This window comes from Panulirus ornatus, chromosome 71 (genome assembly GCF_036320965.1).
Source record: "Panulirus ornatus isolate Po-2019 chromosome 71, ASM3632096v1, whole genome shotgun sequence".
Classification (NCBI taxonomy): domain Eukaryota; kingdom Metazoa; phylum Arthropoda; class Malacostraca; order Decapoda; family Palinuridae; genus Panulirus; species Panulirus ornatus.
In genome coordinates, this window is record NC_092294.1 from 6,393,155 (window position 1) to 6,410,824 (window position 17,670).

The 17,670-nt window shown below is 40.7% G+C and overlaps 1 protein-coding gene across 1 annotated transcript in view; it reads right to left on the reverse strand.

Moving 5' to 3' along the window:
• The window catches only part of LOC139747903 (transmembrane protein 70 homolog, mitochondrial), a 71,564-nt gene that overhangs the window by 6,702 nt on the left and 47,192 nt on the right, over positions 1–17,670 (reverse strand). The window contains exon 5 of the mRNA XM_071660370.1: positions 7,418–7,600. Within this exon, the coding sequence (XP_071516471.1) occupies positions 7,418–7,600 (183 nt within the window). The remainder of the gene's footprint in view (positions 1–7,417; positions 7,601–17,670) is intronic.

The following is a 17,670-nucleotide window of genomic DNA, read 5'->3' on the forward strand; positions in this document are numbered from 1 at the left end:
TAATAAAGCCTTGACAGACCAAAAAATTTATCTGGACCTCAACTTTTCCAGTACATTTATGAAAAACACCTTTTTGCTTTCCATCTCTATCACTTTGAAAAAAAAAAATAAGCTTCAATGTCTAAGCTACATTTTTTTTTCCAATTTCACTCGTTTCTTGTCAGAGCACCATGTATGAAAACTATCACTCCAGTAACACAACTATAAACATTTACTTCCCCTTTAAAAAAGTTCTGGGGAGAAAGAATACTTTCCACGTATTCCCATGCGTAGCAGAAGGCAACTAAAGGGGGAAAGAGTGGGGGGGCTGGAAACCCTCCCATCCTTGTATTTCCATTTCTAAAAGGGGAAACAGAAGAAGGAGTCAAGTGGGGAGTGCTCGTCCTCCTCAAGGGCTCAGATTGGGGTGTCTGAAGGTGTGTGAATGTAACCAATAAGAGAAGAGAGGAGAGATAGGTAATTTGTTTGAGGAAAGAAACCTAGACGTTCTGCTCTGAGTGAAATGAAGCTCGAGGGTAAAGGGGAAGAATGTTAGGAATAGTCTTGGGAGAAGTCAGGGATTGGTAAGAGGACAAGAGCTAAGGAAAGAGTTGCACTACTCCTGAAGCAGGAGTTGTGGGAGTGTGTGATAGAGTGTAAATAAATCCTGAATTGATGTGGGTAAAACTGAAAGTGGACAGAGAGAGATCGGTGATTAATGATGCCTATGCATCTGGTCATGAGAAGAAAGATCACGAGAGGCAAGTGTTTTGGGAGCAACTGAGTGAGTGCAAGCAGCTTTGATGTACGAGACCAGGTATAAGTGATGGGTGATTTAAATGTGAAGGTGAGTGATGTGGCAGTTGAGGGTATAAATGGTGTAATATGTGGTACTCAGTGTTGTAAATGGAAATGCTGAAGAGCTTGTAGATTTGTGTGCTGAAAAAAGACTGGTGATTGGGAATACCTGGTTTAAAAAGAGAGATATACATAAGTATACATATTTCAGTAGGAGAGATGGTTAAAAGGCATTATTGGATTACATGTTTATTGATAGGCGTGTAAAAGAAAGACTTCTGGATGTTAATGTGCTGAGAGGGGCAGCTAGAGGGATGTCTGATCACTATCTTGTAGAGGCAAAGGTGAAGATTTGTGGAGGTTTTCAAAAAAGAAGAGAGAGTGTTGGAAAGAAGAGAGAGGTGAGAATGAGTGAGTATGGAAAGGACACTTGTGTGAAGAAGTACCAAGAGAGATTGAGTGTATAATGGCAAAAGGTGAAAGTAGGTGACATGAGGAGGAGTGGGTGAGAAATGGGATGTATTTAGGGAAGAGTGATGGCATGTGCAAAGGATGCATGTGGCAAGAGAAAGGTGGGAGGTAGACAGATTAGAAAGGGTTGTGAGTGGTGGGATGAAGAAATAAAGCTGTTATTGAAAGAGAAAAGAAAGGCCTTTGTACAATACTTGCAAGAAAGGAGTGCAAATGACTGGGAGATGTATAAAAGAAATTGGCAACAGGTCAAGAGGAAAGTGCAAGGATTGAAAAAGAATGCAAATGAGAATTGGGAGAGAATATCATTAAATTTTAGGGAGAATAAAAAGATGTTTCAGAGATAGGTAAAGAACATACGTAAGACAAGAGAACAAATGGGAACATTGGTGAAGGTGGCAAGTGAGGAAGAAATAACAGGTGGTGATGAAGAGAAGGAGATGGAGTGAATACTTTGAATGTTTGTTGAATGTGTTTGATGATAGAGTGGCAGATATAGGGTGTTTTGGTCAGGGTTAAGAGAGTTTGGTCAGGGTTAAGAGAGAAAAGAGACTGAAAGCTTTGTGGAAGATGAAGTCTGGCAAGGCGGTGGGTTTGGATGGTACTGCAGTGGAATCTATTAAAAAAGGAGGTGACTGTGTTGCTGATTGGCTAGTAAGGATATTCAATGTATGTATGAACCATGGTGATGTGCCTGAGGATTAGCAGAATGCATGCATAGTGCCACTGTACAAAGGCAAAAAGGATAAAGGTGAATGTTCAAAGTACAGAAGCATAAGTCTGTTGATTATTCCAGGGAAATTATATGGGAGGGTATTGATTGAGAGGGTGAAGGCATGTACAGAGCATCAGACTGGGGAAGAGCAGTGTGGTTTCAGAAGTGGTAGAGGATGTGTGGATCAGGCATTTCTTTGGAAGAATGTGTCTGAGAAATACTTAGAAAATCAGAGGGGTTAGTACATGGCATCTATAGATCTCAGGAGAGCATACGATAGGGATGATAGGTATGATAGAGATGCTTTGTGGAAGGTCTTAAGTATACATGGTGAGGGAGGTAAGCTGCTAGGAGTAGTGAAAAGTTTTTACCTAGGATGTAAGGCGTGTGTATGAGTTGGAAGCGAGGAGAGTGATCAGTTCCCAGTGACTGTCTGTCTGTGGCAGGCCTCGCAAACCTTTCCGTGGTTTACGCAAGATGTTTCACATTCCCTGGTTCAGTCCATTTCACCCTACTGCATGTTCAAGCTTTGATAGCTCAAAATCCTTTTCACTCCATCCTTCCATCTCCAATCTGGTATCCTTGTTTTCCTCATTCCCTACACTTCTGACACATGTCCTCTTAGTCAACCTTTCCTTACTCATTCTCTCCACATGTCCAAATCATTTCAATACACCCTCTTCCACTTTCTTAACCACACTCATTTTATTACCACACATCTCTCTCACCCTTTCATTACTTACTTGATCAAACCACTTCACACCACATATTGTCCTCAAACATTAAAGTTCAAACAAATCCACCCTCCTCTGTACAACCCTATCTATAGCCCATGCTTTGCAACCACATTGGTGGAATTACTATTCCTTCAGACATACCCATTTTTGCTCTCCGAGATAGCGTTCTTCCTTTCCACACTTCATCATCGCTCTCAGAACCTTGGCTTCCTCCCCCACTCTCTGACTAACTTGCACTTCCATGGTTCCATTCACTGCCAGGTCAACTTCCAAATACCTAAAATACTTCAATTCCTCCAAATTTTCTTAATTTTACACTTACATCCTAAATAACTTGTCCTTCAACCATACTGAACCTAATAACCTTGCTTTAATTCACATTCACTATCAACATTCTCCTTTCACACATACTTCCAAATTCAGTCACCAACTAAGGCAGTTTCTCACTTGAATCAGCCACCAGTGCTGCATCACTGGCGAACATCAACTGTCTCACTTCCCAGGCCCTCTCATCCCCAACAAACTGCATACTCGCCCCTCTCTCTAAAACTCTTCCATTTATCACCCTAACCACCCCAACCATAAACAAATCTAATAACCATGGGGACATCACACACCCCTGCCGCAGACAGACCTTCAAAGGGAACCAATCATTCCCCCCTCTTCGTTCTCACACATGTGCTTTACACCCTTGACAAAAACTTCTCGCTGCTTCAAGCAGCTTACCTCCCACACTGTATACTCTTGAGACCTTCCACAAAGCATCTCTAATTACCATGTTATATGGCTTCTCCTGATCCATAAATACCACATACAAATCCATCTGTTTCTCTTAAGTATATCTCACACACATTCTTCAAAGTAAACACCAGATCCGCACATCCTCTACCACTTTTGAAACCACATAGCTCCTCCCCAATCTGATGCTCTGTACATGCTATCACCCTCTCAATCATTACCCTTCCATACGATTTTCCAGGAATATTAAAAAACATCATGCCTCTGTAGTTTGAATATTCGCCCGTGTTTGCCTTTGTACAGTGGCACTATACATGCATTCTGCCAATCCTCAGGAATTTCACCATGATCCATCCATATATTGAATATCCTGACCAACTAAACAACAGCAGTCACCCCCTTTCTTAATACATTCATCTGCAATACCATCCAACCTTGGCGCCTTCCCAGATTTCATCTTCCCCAAGGCTTTAACCACCTCTTCTCTGATCACCAAACACATTCCCTGACTCTCACTTTGCACCCACCCTGACCAAAACACCATACTTCTTCCTCTCTATCATCAAACACATTCAGAAAACCTTCAAAATACTCACTCTATCTCTTTCTCACTGCATCACTACCTGTTATCACTTTCCCCCTTTCCCCCCTTCAACTATGTTCACACTTGTTCTCATCTTATGCACGTCATTTACTTCCTTCCAAAATATCTTTTTACTCTCCTGAAGGTTTGATGGTTCTCTCTCACCCCTGTTTTTCAACCCCTGCACCTTCCCCTTGACCTCCTGTCACTTTCTCTTATATAACTCACAGTCATTTGCACTCCTTCCTTGTAAGTATCATCCAAATGCCTCTCTTTTCTCTTTCACTAACAACTTTACTTCATCTCACCATTTCAAATCTGCCCACCTCACATCTTTCTCATGCCACATGCATCTTTTGCACTTGCCATCACTGCAGTCTTCTAAGGCATACAAATCCACAAGCTCTTCACCATTTCCCTTCATAACACTGAATACCCCATGTACATCAGTTATGCCCTAAACTGCCATACTACTCACCTTCGCATTTAAATCACCTGGTCTTGTGCACGAAAGCTGTTGACACACCCACTCAACTGCTCCAAAACACTTGCCTCTCATGATCTTCTTATGGCCAGGTGCATAAGCACCAATAATCACCCACCTCTCTATCCACTTTCAGTTTTACCAACATCAATCTAGAAATTACTTTCTTACACTCTATAACACACTCCCACAACTCTTGCCTCAGGAGTAGTGCTACTCCTTCCTTTTCCAAATCATTCTTCCTCTTTACCCTTGAGCTCCATTTCACTCACAGCCAGAGCATCTAGCTTTCTTTCCTCAAACATATCTATCATGCTTAATCACTGTTTCCCACGACAGCGAGGTAGCGCAAGGAAACAGACGAATGACCCATCCACTCACACATATATATGTATAAATGTCCATACACGCACATATACATATATATCAACATATACATATATACACATACAGACATATACATATATACATACTTGCTTGCCTTCATCGATTCCTGGCACCACCCCGCCTCACAGGAAATAGCATCATTACCCCCTCCTTCCGTGTGATAGCACCAGGAAAACAGACAAAAGGCCACATTTGTTCACACTCAGTCTCTAGCTGTAATGGGTAATGCAAGGAAACCACAGCTCCCTATTCACATCCAGGCTCCAAAGACCTTTCCATGGTTTATCCAAGACATTTCACATGCCCTGATTCAGTCGACCTCAGTATACCACAGTGTTCCAATTCACTCTATTCCTTGCAAGCCTCTCACCCTCCTGTATGTTTAGGTCCCAATCACTCAAAATCTTTTTCACTTCATCCTTCCACCTCCAATTTGGTCTCCCACTTCTTGTTCCCTCCACCTCTGACACATATATCCTCTCTGTCAATCTTTCCTCACTCATTCTCTCTATATATCCAAACCATTTCAATACACCCTTTTGTGCTCTCTTGACCACACTCTTTTTATTTCCACACATTTCTCTTACCCGTTCATTACTTACTCGATCAAACTACCTCATAGCACATATTGTCCTCAAACATTTCATTTCCAACACATCCGCCCTCCTCCGTACAACCCTACCCAAAGCCCATGACTCGTAAACATATACTGTTGGAACTACTATTCCTTCAAACATACCCATTTTTGCTCTCTGAAGTAACATTCTCACCTTCCACACATTCTTCATTGCTCCCAAAACCTTCGCCTCCTCCCCCACCCTGTGACTCACTTCTGCTTCCATGGTTCCATTTGCTGCTAAGTCCACTCCCACATATCTAAAACACTTCACTTCCTCCAATTTTCTCCATTTAAACTCACATCCCACCCAATTAACTTGTCCCTCAACCCTACTGACCCTAATAGCCTTGCTCTTATTCACATTTACTTTCAATTTTCTCCTTTTACACACTTTTCCTAACTCAGTCACCAACTTCTGCAGTTTCTCCCATGAATCAGCTATCAGAGCTGTATCACTGGCGAAGAACAAATGACTCACTTCCCAGGCCCTCTAATCCCCAACAGACTGCATACTTGCCCCTCTCTCCAAGGCTCTTGCATTTACCTCTCGAGCCATCCCATCCATAAACAAATTAAACAACCATGGGGATATCACACACCCCTGCTGCAAACTGATCTTCACTAGGAACTAATCACTCTACTCTCTTCCTACTCATACACATACTTTACATCCTTGGTAAAAGAAAAAAAAAAGAAGTACATCTATCATGATTTGGGTACATAAAAATCAAAGGAAGAGTATGGCTCCATATCAAAACACTGTGTCTAGACAAATAACACATACTGGAAAGCCAAATGGTTTCTTGTCTTCAGCTGGAACTAAGTGGATGGGGTTAGCTAGTTTTACTGAAACAAATGTGTGATATGACTGATGAACTCTGGACATTTACTCCCTGAAATGTTGATCCCTGTGACTATGGAGGAGGCAATCAATGTGATAAGTAGTTCTGACCATGATATCTGTCTTATGAGATGTATAACTTTCAGGAGATAGTTCATAGGGAAGACATTTCTGGAGTTCACTCTCACAAAAAGTTGATATTACTACTGTTAGGTTAAGCTTCCTTTCATGTTTCTATTAATTCTAGTTTTGTTTTTCACTTCTAATCAAATTTCCCACCTTAGCAGGGAAAAGTTATGAAACATATGACTGAGCCTTTTAGGTTATTCCTCAACTGATCTTTTTGCTCCTTCAAGAGATATGAAAGGCAGGAAGGATTTCCAGGACCTTCCTCCTTTCTCAGTTATGACACACAGCAGATACATGAGTAGCATTCTTTCTCCCTTTCCCAAAGCATAAATTCCTTTCTGAGACATGGTAAAAACTTGTTCTAAGGGGATCCTTCTACATGAAAAGGTTATGGAAGGTAAAGAAATATATAATAAACCACTTAAGATGCTGTTTAAAAAATAAAGAGAAGGATGTTCTGTGCCAAAGGAATGGATGAAAGAAAATGTGTTGCATATTTGTATGTTATTTGCAACTCTAGATTTTCCTGTGGTTACTCTATCCCTGCCTTTAGGCAAAATGTTAAATGCAACAGATAGAAGTGGAAAGTAGGAACAATTAGGTAGGAGCACTGGGAAGAAACATTATGCAGAAGTAGTAGGCAGGAACATTAGGCAGGAACCTTAGGTACTAGTAGTCAGTAAGGAACATTAGGTAGAAACTCCTCTAAACACTGTGCTAAACTTGCCTGCTGACAGTGGCCTGTTTAGAGTGAGGCATTAAAGGATAAGAAGTAGCACTGGAGTTGACTAGTTATGGAGACTATTGCCAAGGCCACCCACTTGAAGGAGTTCCAGAAGGCAACAGGTGTCAGAGACACAGGGTGCTATTTCCAATGACCATGGTTTACACAATTATGGAAAAATTTATCTGAGAGCAAGTTGATTCATACATTACCTTTTTCTCCCGAAGAAAGAATGATAGGGTAGTTGCGGAGTACAAATCTTTCTCTTGGTCATATTCCAAGCTGGTTACATATTTCTTTGTGATCCAATGGATGAGAAGAGGTGTGACAAAGGTGAAAAAACCAACAAATGAACCAACACCTATCATCACACCCATGTGAGTTCCAACCACTTTCTGTAATAACATTTTGAAATCAATTAAATATTCATAGAGTATAGAGTCATATGATATTCCTAGTCAATAGTAAAGGAAATAAAAGCAATCTCAAAATCTCTAAATGTATATCCCATTTCAAGAGAGTGCATACAAAATTATCAAAATCATGGTCATTTTTGTTACAGATATAACCCTTTTTATAAAACATGATGTAACTCTAAAACCAGAAGTACTGAATAGTGCTGTTTTTCTCCTATATAATACCAGAAAGGCAGACTCTGACTGAAAACAAAATTGCAAACATTACAAATTACCATATGTATCACAGAAACAAAAAGGAAAATCTGAGCTGATAACTAAACATCACAGACTAATCAGCTTGACTTCACATGGAATTAGTCTTTGAAAGAGTGATAAAAGGACAAATATTAAACCACTTAATTAAGAACAGCTACATAAATGAAAGAGAACATGGATCTATGGCAAGAAAAAGTATGCAAAGCCATTCATCAGCATATCAAAATAATATATATGAAAGTTCAATGAAATGAAAAAGAATGGACACATTCTTGACTTTGCATTAGCATACGACAAGGTAAACTACAAAATTTTGCTGGAGAATGTAGCTAAATAAAATATTAACAGTAAGACAGGATAATGAATAGAAGAATTTCTAGGTGACAGAAGTTCAAATTGGTATCAAACGAAACCATGTCGAAGGAGGAAGATGTCCAATCAGGAGTATCAAAGAGAAAGACATCAACCCCAATATTCTTTACAATAATGATATATATCAACAGAAAAGAAAAGGAAAGCATAGTAGGAAGCTTTGCTGAAGACACCATAGTCAGCAAAATATCTGGAACAAAAACTGATCAAAAGGAGATGCAAAAAGACTTACAAGTAATTTATAAATGGGTAGAAGTGAATCCGAGGGAATTTGAAAATGATAAATTTGAGCAAATAACTTACAGAATAAGGAAGAATGCATTTGTGGTAAGATAGAAGGGCCAAACAAGGAAAGTGGCAAAATGTGAAAAAAATGTAAGAGATTCGAGTGTCACCATAAATGTGAAATCAGATTTCACACAGTGTACTCAGAAGACACCACTATCAAGTCAAGCGATGGGAGGTGTGATTTTGAGAACTTTCACATCAAGAGATGGAAATTTATTCATGAAAATGCTTAAAGTACAAAATAAATAAACTTAATACTGCAGCATTGTATCGTCACCAGTGAAACAAGCAGAAATAAGCAAATTTGAGAGAATTCAGAGTTACCTCAGGAGAAAAATCTAATGAATGGAACATATGAACTAACATGAAAGACTGAGGGATATGCATTCATACACAGTTTTCTATTTTAGCAAGGTAGCACCAGGAAAGAAAGCTGAGAATAATCTCTAGCTGTCATGTGTAATGCACATCTAGGCCCCACAAAACTTTCCATGGTTTACCCCAGACGCTTCACATGCCCTCGACGACCCAGGTATACCACAATTGTTCCATTTCACTCTATTCCTTGCACACCTTTCACCCTCCTGTATGTCCAGGCCCCAATCGCTCAAGATCTTTTTCACTCCATCCTTCCACCTCTAATTTGGTCTCCTACTTCTCATTCCCTCCACATCTGACACATATACCCATTTTGTCAATCTTTTCTCACTCATTCTTTCCATGTGACCAAACCATTTCAATACACACTCTTCTGCTCTCTCAATCACACTCTTCTTATTACCACACATCTCTATTACCCTTTCATTACTTACTTGATCAAACCACCTTACACCACATGTTGTCCTCAAACATCTCACTTCCAGCACATCCACCCTCCTCTGGACAACCCTATCTATAGCCCATGCCTAACAACCATATAACATTGTTGGAACCACTGTTCCTTCAAACATACCCATTTTTGCTTTCCGAGATAAGGTTCTCGCCTTACACACATTTTTCAATGCTCCTAGAACTTTCGCCCCCTCCCTCAACCGGTGACTCACTTCTACTTCCATGGTTCCATCTGCTGCCAAATCCACTCCCAGATATCTAAAACACTTCACTTCCTCCAGTTTTTCTCCATTCAAACTTACCTCCCAGTTGACTTGTCCCTCAACCTTACCTTGCTCTTATTCACATTTACTCTCTACTTTCTTCTCTCCCACACTTTACCAAACTCAGTCACCAACTTCTGCTAGTTTTCACCTGAATCAGCCACCAGCGCTGTATCATCAGCAAACAACAAATGACTCACTTCACAAGCCCTCTCATCCACAACAGACTGCATACTTGCTCCTCTCTCCAAAACTCTTGCATTCACCTCCCTAACCACCCCATCCACAAACAAATGAAACAACCATGGTGATATCACGCACTCCTGCCACAATCCGACATTCACTGGGAACAACTCAGTTTCCTCTCTTCCTACTTGTACACGTCTTGCATACTTGGTAAAAACCTTTCACTGCTTCTAGCAACTTACCTCCCACACCATATACTCTTAAAACCTTTCACAAAGCATCTCTATCAACCCTATCATATGCCTCCTCCACATCCATAAATGCTGCATACAAATCCATCTGTTTTTCAAAGAATTTCTCACATACATTCTTCAAAGCAAACACCTGATCCACACATCCTCTTCCACTTCTGAAATCACACTGCTCTTCCCCAATCTGATGCTCTGTACGTGCCTTTACCCTCTCAATCAATACCCTCCTTTACAATTTCCCAGGAATACTCAACAAACTTATACCTCTGTAATTTGAACACTCACCTTTATCCCCTTTGCCTTTGTACAATGGCACTATGCATGCATTCCGCCAATCCTCAGGCACTTCACCATGATCCATACATACAGTAAGTATCCTTACCAACCAATCAAGAACACAGACAGCCCCTTTTTCAATAAATTCCACTGCAATACCATCCAAACTCACCACCTTGCCAGCTTTCATCTTCCACAAAGCTTTCACTACCTCTTCTCTGTTTACCAAACCATTCTCCCTGACCCTCTCACTTCACACACCACCCCAACCAAAAAACCCTATATCTGCCACTCTATCATTAAACACATTCAACAAACTTTCAAAATACTCACTCCATCCCCATATATATTCACAAACATATACATATTTATACAGCTCTCCCGCCTGTTGAATAATGGTCCCAATTTTGATCCTGGCTGTTGGAGGTTTGTATATATATACATGTACATATTCATATTTGCTTGTCTTCATCCATTCTCAACACCAACCTACCCCACAGGAAATAGCACTAATGCATGAAGGAAATGAAGAAAAAAATTACATATACATTCTCCTCTCCCCCACACCCAATCACTGCCCCTGTGTCAACTAGAAAGCACCAGGAAACAGATGCAGAAAGGCCACATCTACTCACACTCATTCTCTAGCTATCACGTTTAACGTAACTAAACCATAGCTCCCTATCCATGTCGAGGCCTTACATGCCCTGGTTCAGTTCATTGACGGCATGTTGACCCCAGTATACCACACCAACCTAATTCACTCTGTTCTGTGCAAGCCTATCACTCTCCTGCACAATCAGGCCCTGATTGCTCAAAACCTTTTTCACTCCATCCTTCCATCTACAATTTGGTCACCCAATTCACCTTCTTCCCTCCACTTCTGACATATACATTCACTCATTTTCTATATATGTCCAAGCCATTTCAACACACCTTCCACTCTCTCAACCACATTCTATTCATTATCAAGCATCACTCTTATCCTTTTATAACTTACAGGATAAAACCATCCCACGCCACATACTGTCCTTAGATATTTCATTTCCAACTCTTCCACCCTCCTCAGCACAACACAATCTATAGCCCATACTTTGCAACCATATGATATTGTTGGAACTACTATTCCATTATACATGCCCATTTCTGCCCTCCGAGACAACATTCTCTCTTTCCACACATTCTTACTCACTCCCAGAACCTTTGCCCCTTCCCCACCTCATGAGTCACTTCTGCTTCCATGGTTCCATTCACTGCCATGTCCACTCCCAGATATCTAAGAACATTTCAATTCCTCCAATTTTGTTCCATTCAAACTTACATCCCAACTAACTTGACCCTCAACCCAGTTGAACCAAATAATCAACCTTCCTTTTATTCACAATAACTCTCAACTTTCTCCTTTTACCCACTCTTCCAAATTCAGTCATAAACTTCCGTAGTTTCTCACTCAAATCAGCCACCAATGCTGTATTATCAGCAAACAACTCACTCACTTCCCATGCCTTATCATCCCCAACAGACTGTATAATTGCCCCTCTCTCCAAAATGCTAGCATTTACCTCCCTTACCACCAAATCCATAAACAAATTAAAAAACCACGGTGACATCACACACCCCTGCTACAGACCAACCTTCACTGGGACCCATTCACTTTCCTTTCTTCCTACTCATACACATGCCTTACCTCCTTATTAAAACTTCTCACTGTTTCTAGCAGCTCACCTCCCACACCATATATTCTTAAAGCCTTCCACTAAGCATCTCTATCAACTCTCTCGTATGCCCTCTCCAGATCCATAATTGCCACAAACAAATCCATCTATTTTTCAAAGTATATTTCACACACATTCTTCAAAACAAACATATGACCCTCACATCCTCTACTACTTCGGAAATCTTATTGCTCCTCCCCAATATGATGCTCACCACATTCCTTCACCCTCTCAAACAATATCCTCCCATCAATTTACCAGGTGTACTCAACAAACTTATACCTCTGTAGTTGAACACTCACCTTTATTCCCTTTACTTTTATAAAATGGCACTATACATACAATCCCCAAGCACTGCAACAATCCCCAGGCACTGCAACATGATCCATACAAACACTGAATATCCTTACCAACCAATCAACAATGCAGTCACCCTCTTTCTTAATAAATTCAATAGCAATACCACCCACACCTGTCAATTTGCCGCAGTTCATCTCCAGCAAGGCTATCACCAACTCTTCTCTCTTCACTAAACCACTCTCCATGACTCACTCTGTCAATCCTGTCTTCACATATTCTCTCACTATGTCCAAACCATTTCAGCACACTCTCTTCAGCTCTCTCAACCACACTCTTTTTATGTATTAAACCTAAAAGCCTCTTAAAAAGGAGATACAGATTCATTAAGTCTTCAAGAATACCCAGAACATAACAAAAATATATGTGAAGAAAACACATGACAGCCCAACCTGGGAGCTAGAACTATTTGATATACTGCCTGAACAAATTAAATATATGCATGCAATAAAAAACTGAAACATGAAACTTGAAAAATAGACATGGCTGAAATAAGTCCCAGATGAAGCAAAAGAATATGATTATGTAATGCAGGTGGCTGCTGAGAAAAGTCTTATTCGTCAAGCAAGATGAGAGGATAAGGGAGAAAGACTTCTTCCCACATATTTCCTGCATGTCGAAAGAAGCAATTATGTGGAGCTGGAGCAGGGAGCTGGTTACCCTTCTTGTATTCTAATTTCCAAAAGCTGGAATGGGAGAAAAAGCCAAGTGAAGATTACGCATCCTACTTGAAGGCTCAGAAATATATATTGCATATATGGGTCAGAAGTGGAGGGGACAAGGAAAAGGGGGGTAACTGAACTGGACAAGGTAGGATACAGTGAAAAGGGTTGAGTAGTCAGAGCCTGAACATGCAAGAAAGTGTATGCTTGTATGAGACAGAATGAACTGGAGCAATAAGGCATACAGGGAATGATGTGCTAGGGTACACCATAGAAAGTACTGGGGCCTGGTTGTGGATGAGAGGCTGTAGTTTTAATGAATTAAACGTGAGATACAGAATGTATTTGGGTGAATGAGGCCATTCTTTATCTGGAATGGGAGAAAAAGCCAAGTGAAGATTACACATCCTACTTGAAGGCTCAGAAATATATATTTCATATATGGGTCAGAAGTGGAGGGGACAAGGAAAAGGGGGGTAACTGAACTGGACAAGGTAGGATACGGTGAAAAGGGTTGAGTAGTCAGAGCCTGAACATGCAAGAAAGTGTATGCTTGTATGAGACAGAATGAACTGGAGCAATAAGGCATACAGGGAATGATGTGCTAGGGTACACCATAGAAAGTTCTGGGGCCTGGTTGTGGATGAGAGGCTGTAGTTTTAATGAATTAAACGTGAGATACAGAATGTATTTGGGTGAATGAGGCCATTCTTTATCTGAAATGGGAGAAAAAGCCAAGTGAAGATTATGCATCCTACTTGAAGGCTCAGAAATATATATTGCATATATGGGTCAGAAGTGGAGGGGACAAGGAAAAGGGGGGTAACTGAACTGGACAAGGTAGGATACAGTGAAAAGGGTTGAGTAGTCAGAGCCTGAACATGCAAGAAAGTGTATGCTTGTATGAGACAGAATGAACTGGAGCAATAAGGCATACAGGGAATGATGTGCTAGGGTACACCATAGAAAGTTCTGGGGCCTGGTTGTGGATGAGAGGCTGTAGTTTTAATGAATTAAACGTGAGATACAGAATGTATTTGGGTGAATGAGGCCATTCTTTATCTGTCCCTGATGCTATCCCACTAACATGGGAAATGGCAACAAGTATGAAAAAATATAAAAAAATATACAGTACATACAATTATTAGGATTTGCTGGGTTGAGGGACAGATTAGTTGGGGTGAGAGTTTGAATGGAGAGAAATTGAACTGAAGTGTCTTAGACTAGTGAACATGGCAACAAATGGACCCATAGAAGCAGAAGTGAGTTGTAGGGTGGGTGAAGGGGTGAAGGTTCTGGGAGCACTGAAGAATGTGAGGAAAAAGATATTGCTAACTAGTAGGGCAAAAATAGGAATGTTTGAAGGAATAGTACTCCCAACAATATAATATGGATGCAAGATAAGGATGTGCAGAGGAAGGGGGTGCATGTGTTGGAAATGAAACATCTGAGAACAGGATATGGAGTCAGGTGGTTAAATCGAGTAAGTAATTAAAAGGTAAAAGAGAGCTGTAGCAATAAAAAGAAGTGGTTGAGAGATCTGAAGAGGATATTCTTCTTCACATTGGAGGCTCTAGTCACAAACAAAAGTCTGCATCATGGCAGGGCCTTAACTGAAATGTAGAGTGGATTATGAAAAGGAAAATGAAGAGACAAGAGTACCATATACAAATTTAAGAACAAATGAAAAACCTGTCTGTTTGCCGAAATAGTTTTGACATATGAAGAGACTGAGTGAGGACAGGTTAACAAAGGAGATATATATGCCAGAAGTGAAGGGAACAAGGATAAGGAGGAGACCAAATTGGAGTTGGAAGGATGGAGTGAGAGAGATTTTGAGCGATCAGGGCCTAAACATGCATGGGGTGAAGGGTGTGCACAGTATAGATTGGGAATGATGTGGTACACAGGGGTAGACATGATGTCAGAGTACTGAACCAGGGCACACGAAGCCTCTGGAATAAACTATGGAAAGGTCTGCTGGGCCAGGTCATGGATAGAGAGCTGTGGTTTCAGTGCATTGCACATGAGAGCTAGAAAATAGATGCAAGCTAACATGGCCTTTATTCGTCTGTTCCTAACATCACCTCGCTAACACAGGAAATGTTGATCATGTATGAAAGAATACACATTTTTTTTCATACTATTCACCACTTCCCGTGTTAGCGAAGTAACGTTAAGAACAGAGGACTGAGCCTTTTAGGGAATATCCTCACTTGGCCCCCCTTCTCTGTTCCTTCTTTTGGAAGACTAAAAATGGAAGGGGAGGATTTTCAGCCCCCACTCCCTTCCCTTTTAGTCGCCTTCTGCAACACGCAGGGAATATGTGCTTGCATTTAACATGAAATTAAACCTTTAGAGATGATAATCCCAATGAAGATGCAACAACAGATTTACAATGTGCACATCAAATCCTGTTCTAAGTATTATAATGAATAACATTCTCAAAGTGGGGAGGACAGACTTTATGGAGTTCAGTATACAATGTAGACTGGCTAGTAAGTCCAAATATTTTAGAATTAAGCTATTGTTTCACTCACATTACACTTAAATGCCTGCAAGCATCTTTCTGTGAGAGAGATAATTATGAATTTCCTAAACTTCAAGTACTTGTTTCTTCTTCACAAATGTCCATTTCTTTTGTACTCTTTCAAAGCTTCTCCTGGATAGCTTCACACAACTTTTGATTTCTAGTTTTCATCCTAGTGTGATCATAAGGAAACTGCTTCCCATATGTGAAGCTAAAGTACCATGCTGAGCTCTTTAGCCTTTGTTTTGAGCACTGCTGTTAGGATTTCAACTTTGGGATGTGCAATAACAGCCAGTGGCTGAGGCATTTGGGGAAGATACTGCAAGCACCATTCTGCTTTCAATGCAGGAAATGGCTCATAGGTTACAGAGGAATGGAAGTGCTGTTACATGGAACCCCCAAATCAACTGCTGGCAAATTCACTCTGAAGGTTCATAATCCTCATCTTCAGCATCATCCTCCTCATTGTCATTTTCTTGAAGCTAAGCAATAAGAGATGCATTTGGAGACCCAGAAGCATTTCCTTCACCATTAAGTTCAAAATACACAGCATCAGATGAGTCTGAGTTATCCCTCATTTTCTTCCTCAAAAAGACTCATGCTAAGTTGCGAGACATAGCTGGAATTACCATCATCATCATCATCATCTTCATTATCATCATCCCCTCCTTGGCTGCCCTCATCACCTGCATCTTGCGAGTTCTGCTCTGGATCATCATCACTATCAGAATCACTATCAGAAAACACACATACAAACCAAAATACCCCATCAAGCATTAAACAACTGACTTCCAAACTAAGTCTTTAACATCCAATCCATCAGACATACACACATCACAAATCTCACTCCCTAGACAAACATGAATCACACCTTCCCACTTACACTTTGGACATCACCCATCATCACAATATTAAAAACACCAATTCAACATATCCCAAGACCTTTCATTCCCCAAAATGCAACTAACATAAAGAGGACACCAAGTACTTATAACTCAATTGCCATGCACTCCCTCCACATAGACAAACACACCTCATAACACTCTACAACCTGTGGTCCTGATCAGAGGATACGGCCAGCTTCCCAAACACTGCAAAACCCTTATACAGATAAAGGGGGCTCATGGGGCAGGAAGTAAGCAAGGGAGTATGCACAAATATATCTCTTTTTGTACATTTTTCATCTCCCACATTTGGTCCACTTTTTTCAAGAGTTCTACTTTATCTTGGACCAACATGGACTTATGTTTACATTTGACACCAGGACTGACACTCTCATATGTCTTAGAAGCCATAGCTAGGGTCAAATTTAAACATGATAAGCAAAGAATCTCACAGAGCTACGGTATCACCACCGACATGTGCTGTGTAAAGAATGTAAATAAGCGCACCCTACAAAGAACACCATCTATGGCCGCCCAGTACACTAGTCTGGTGGCCGCGGAAATTTCAAGTTCCCTCAATTAATTCTGTCTGGACTAAAGAAGTGCTGATCCATCAGTTACTGGAAATTCAGTGGTGTACCTATATATAGGAGTATTCCTAGGAAATTATATGGGAGAATATTGATTGAGAGGGTGAAGGCATGTACAAAGCATCAGATTGGGGAAAAGCAGTGTGGTTTCAGAAGTGGTAGAGGATGTGTGGATCAGGTGTTTGCTTTGAAAAATATATGTGAGAAATACTTAGAAAAACAGATGGTTTTGTATGTAGCATTTATGGATCTATTGAAGGCATAAGACAGGGTTGATAGAGATACTTTGAAGAAGGTATTAGAGTATATGGTGTGGGAGGTAAGTTGCTAGAAGCAGTGAATTTTATCGAGGATGTAAGGCATGTGTACAAGTAGGAAGAGAGGAAACTGATTGGTTCCCAGTGAATGTCGGTTTGCGGCAGGGGTGCTTGATGTCTCCGTGGTTGTTTAATTTGTTTATGGATGGAGTGGTTAGGGAGGTGAATGCAAGAGTGTTGGAGAGAGGGGCAAGTAGGCAGTCTGTTGGGGAAGAGAGGGCTTGGGAAGTCAGTCTGTTGCTATTCGCTGATGATACAGCGCTGATGGC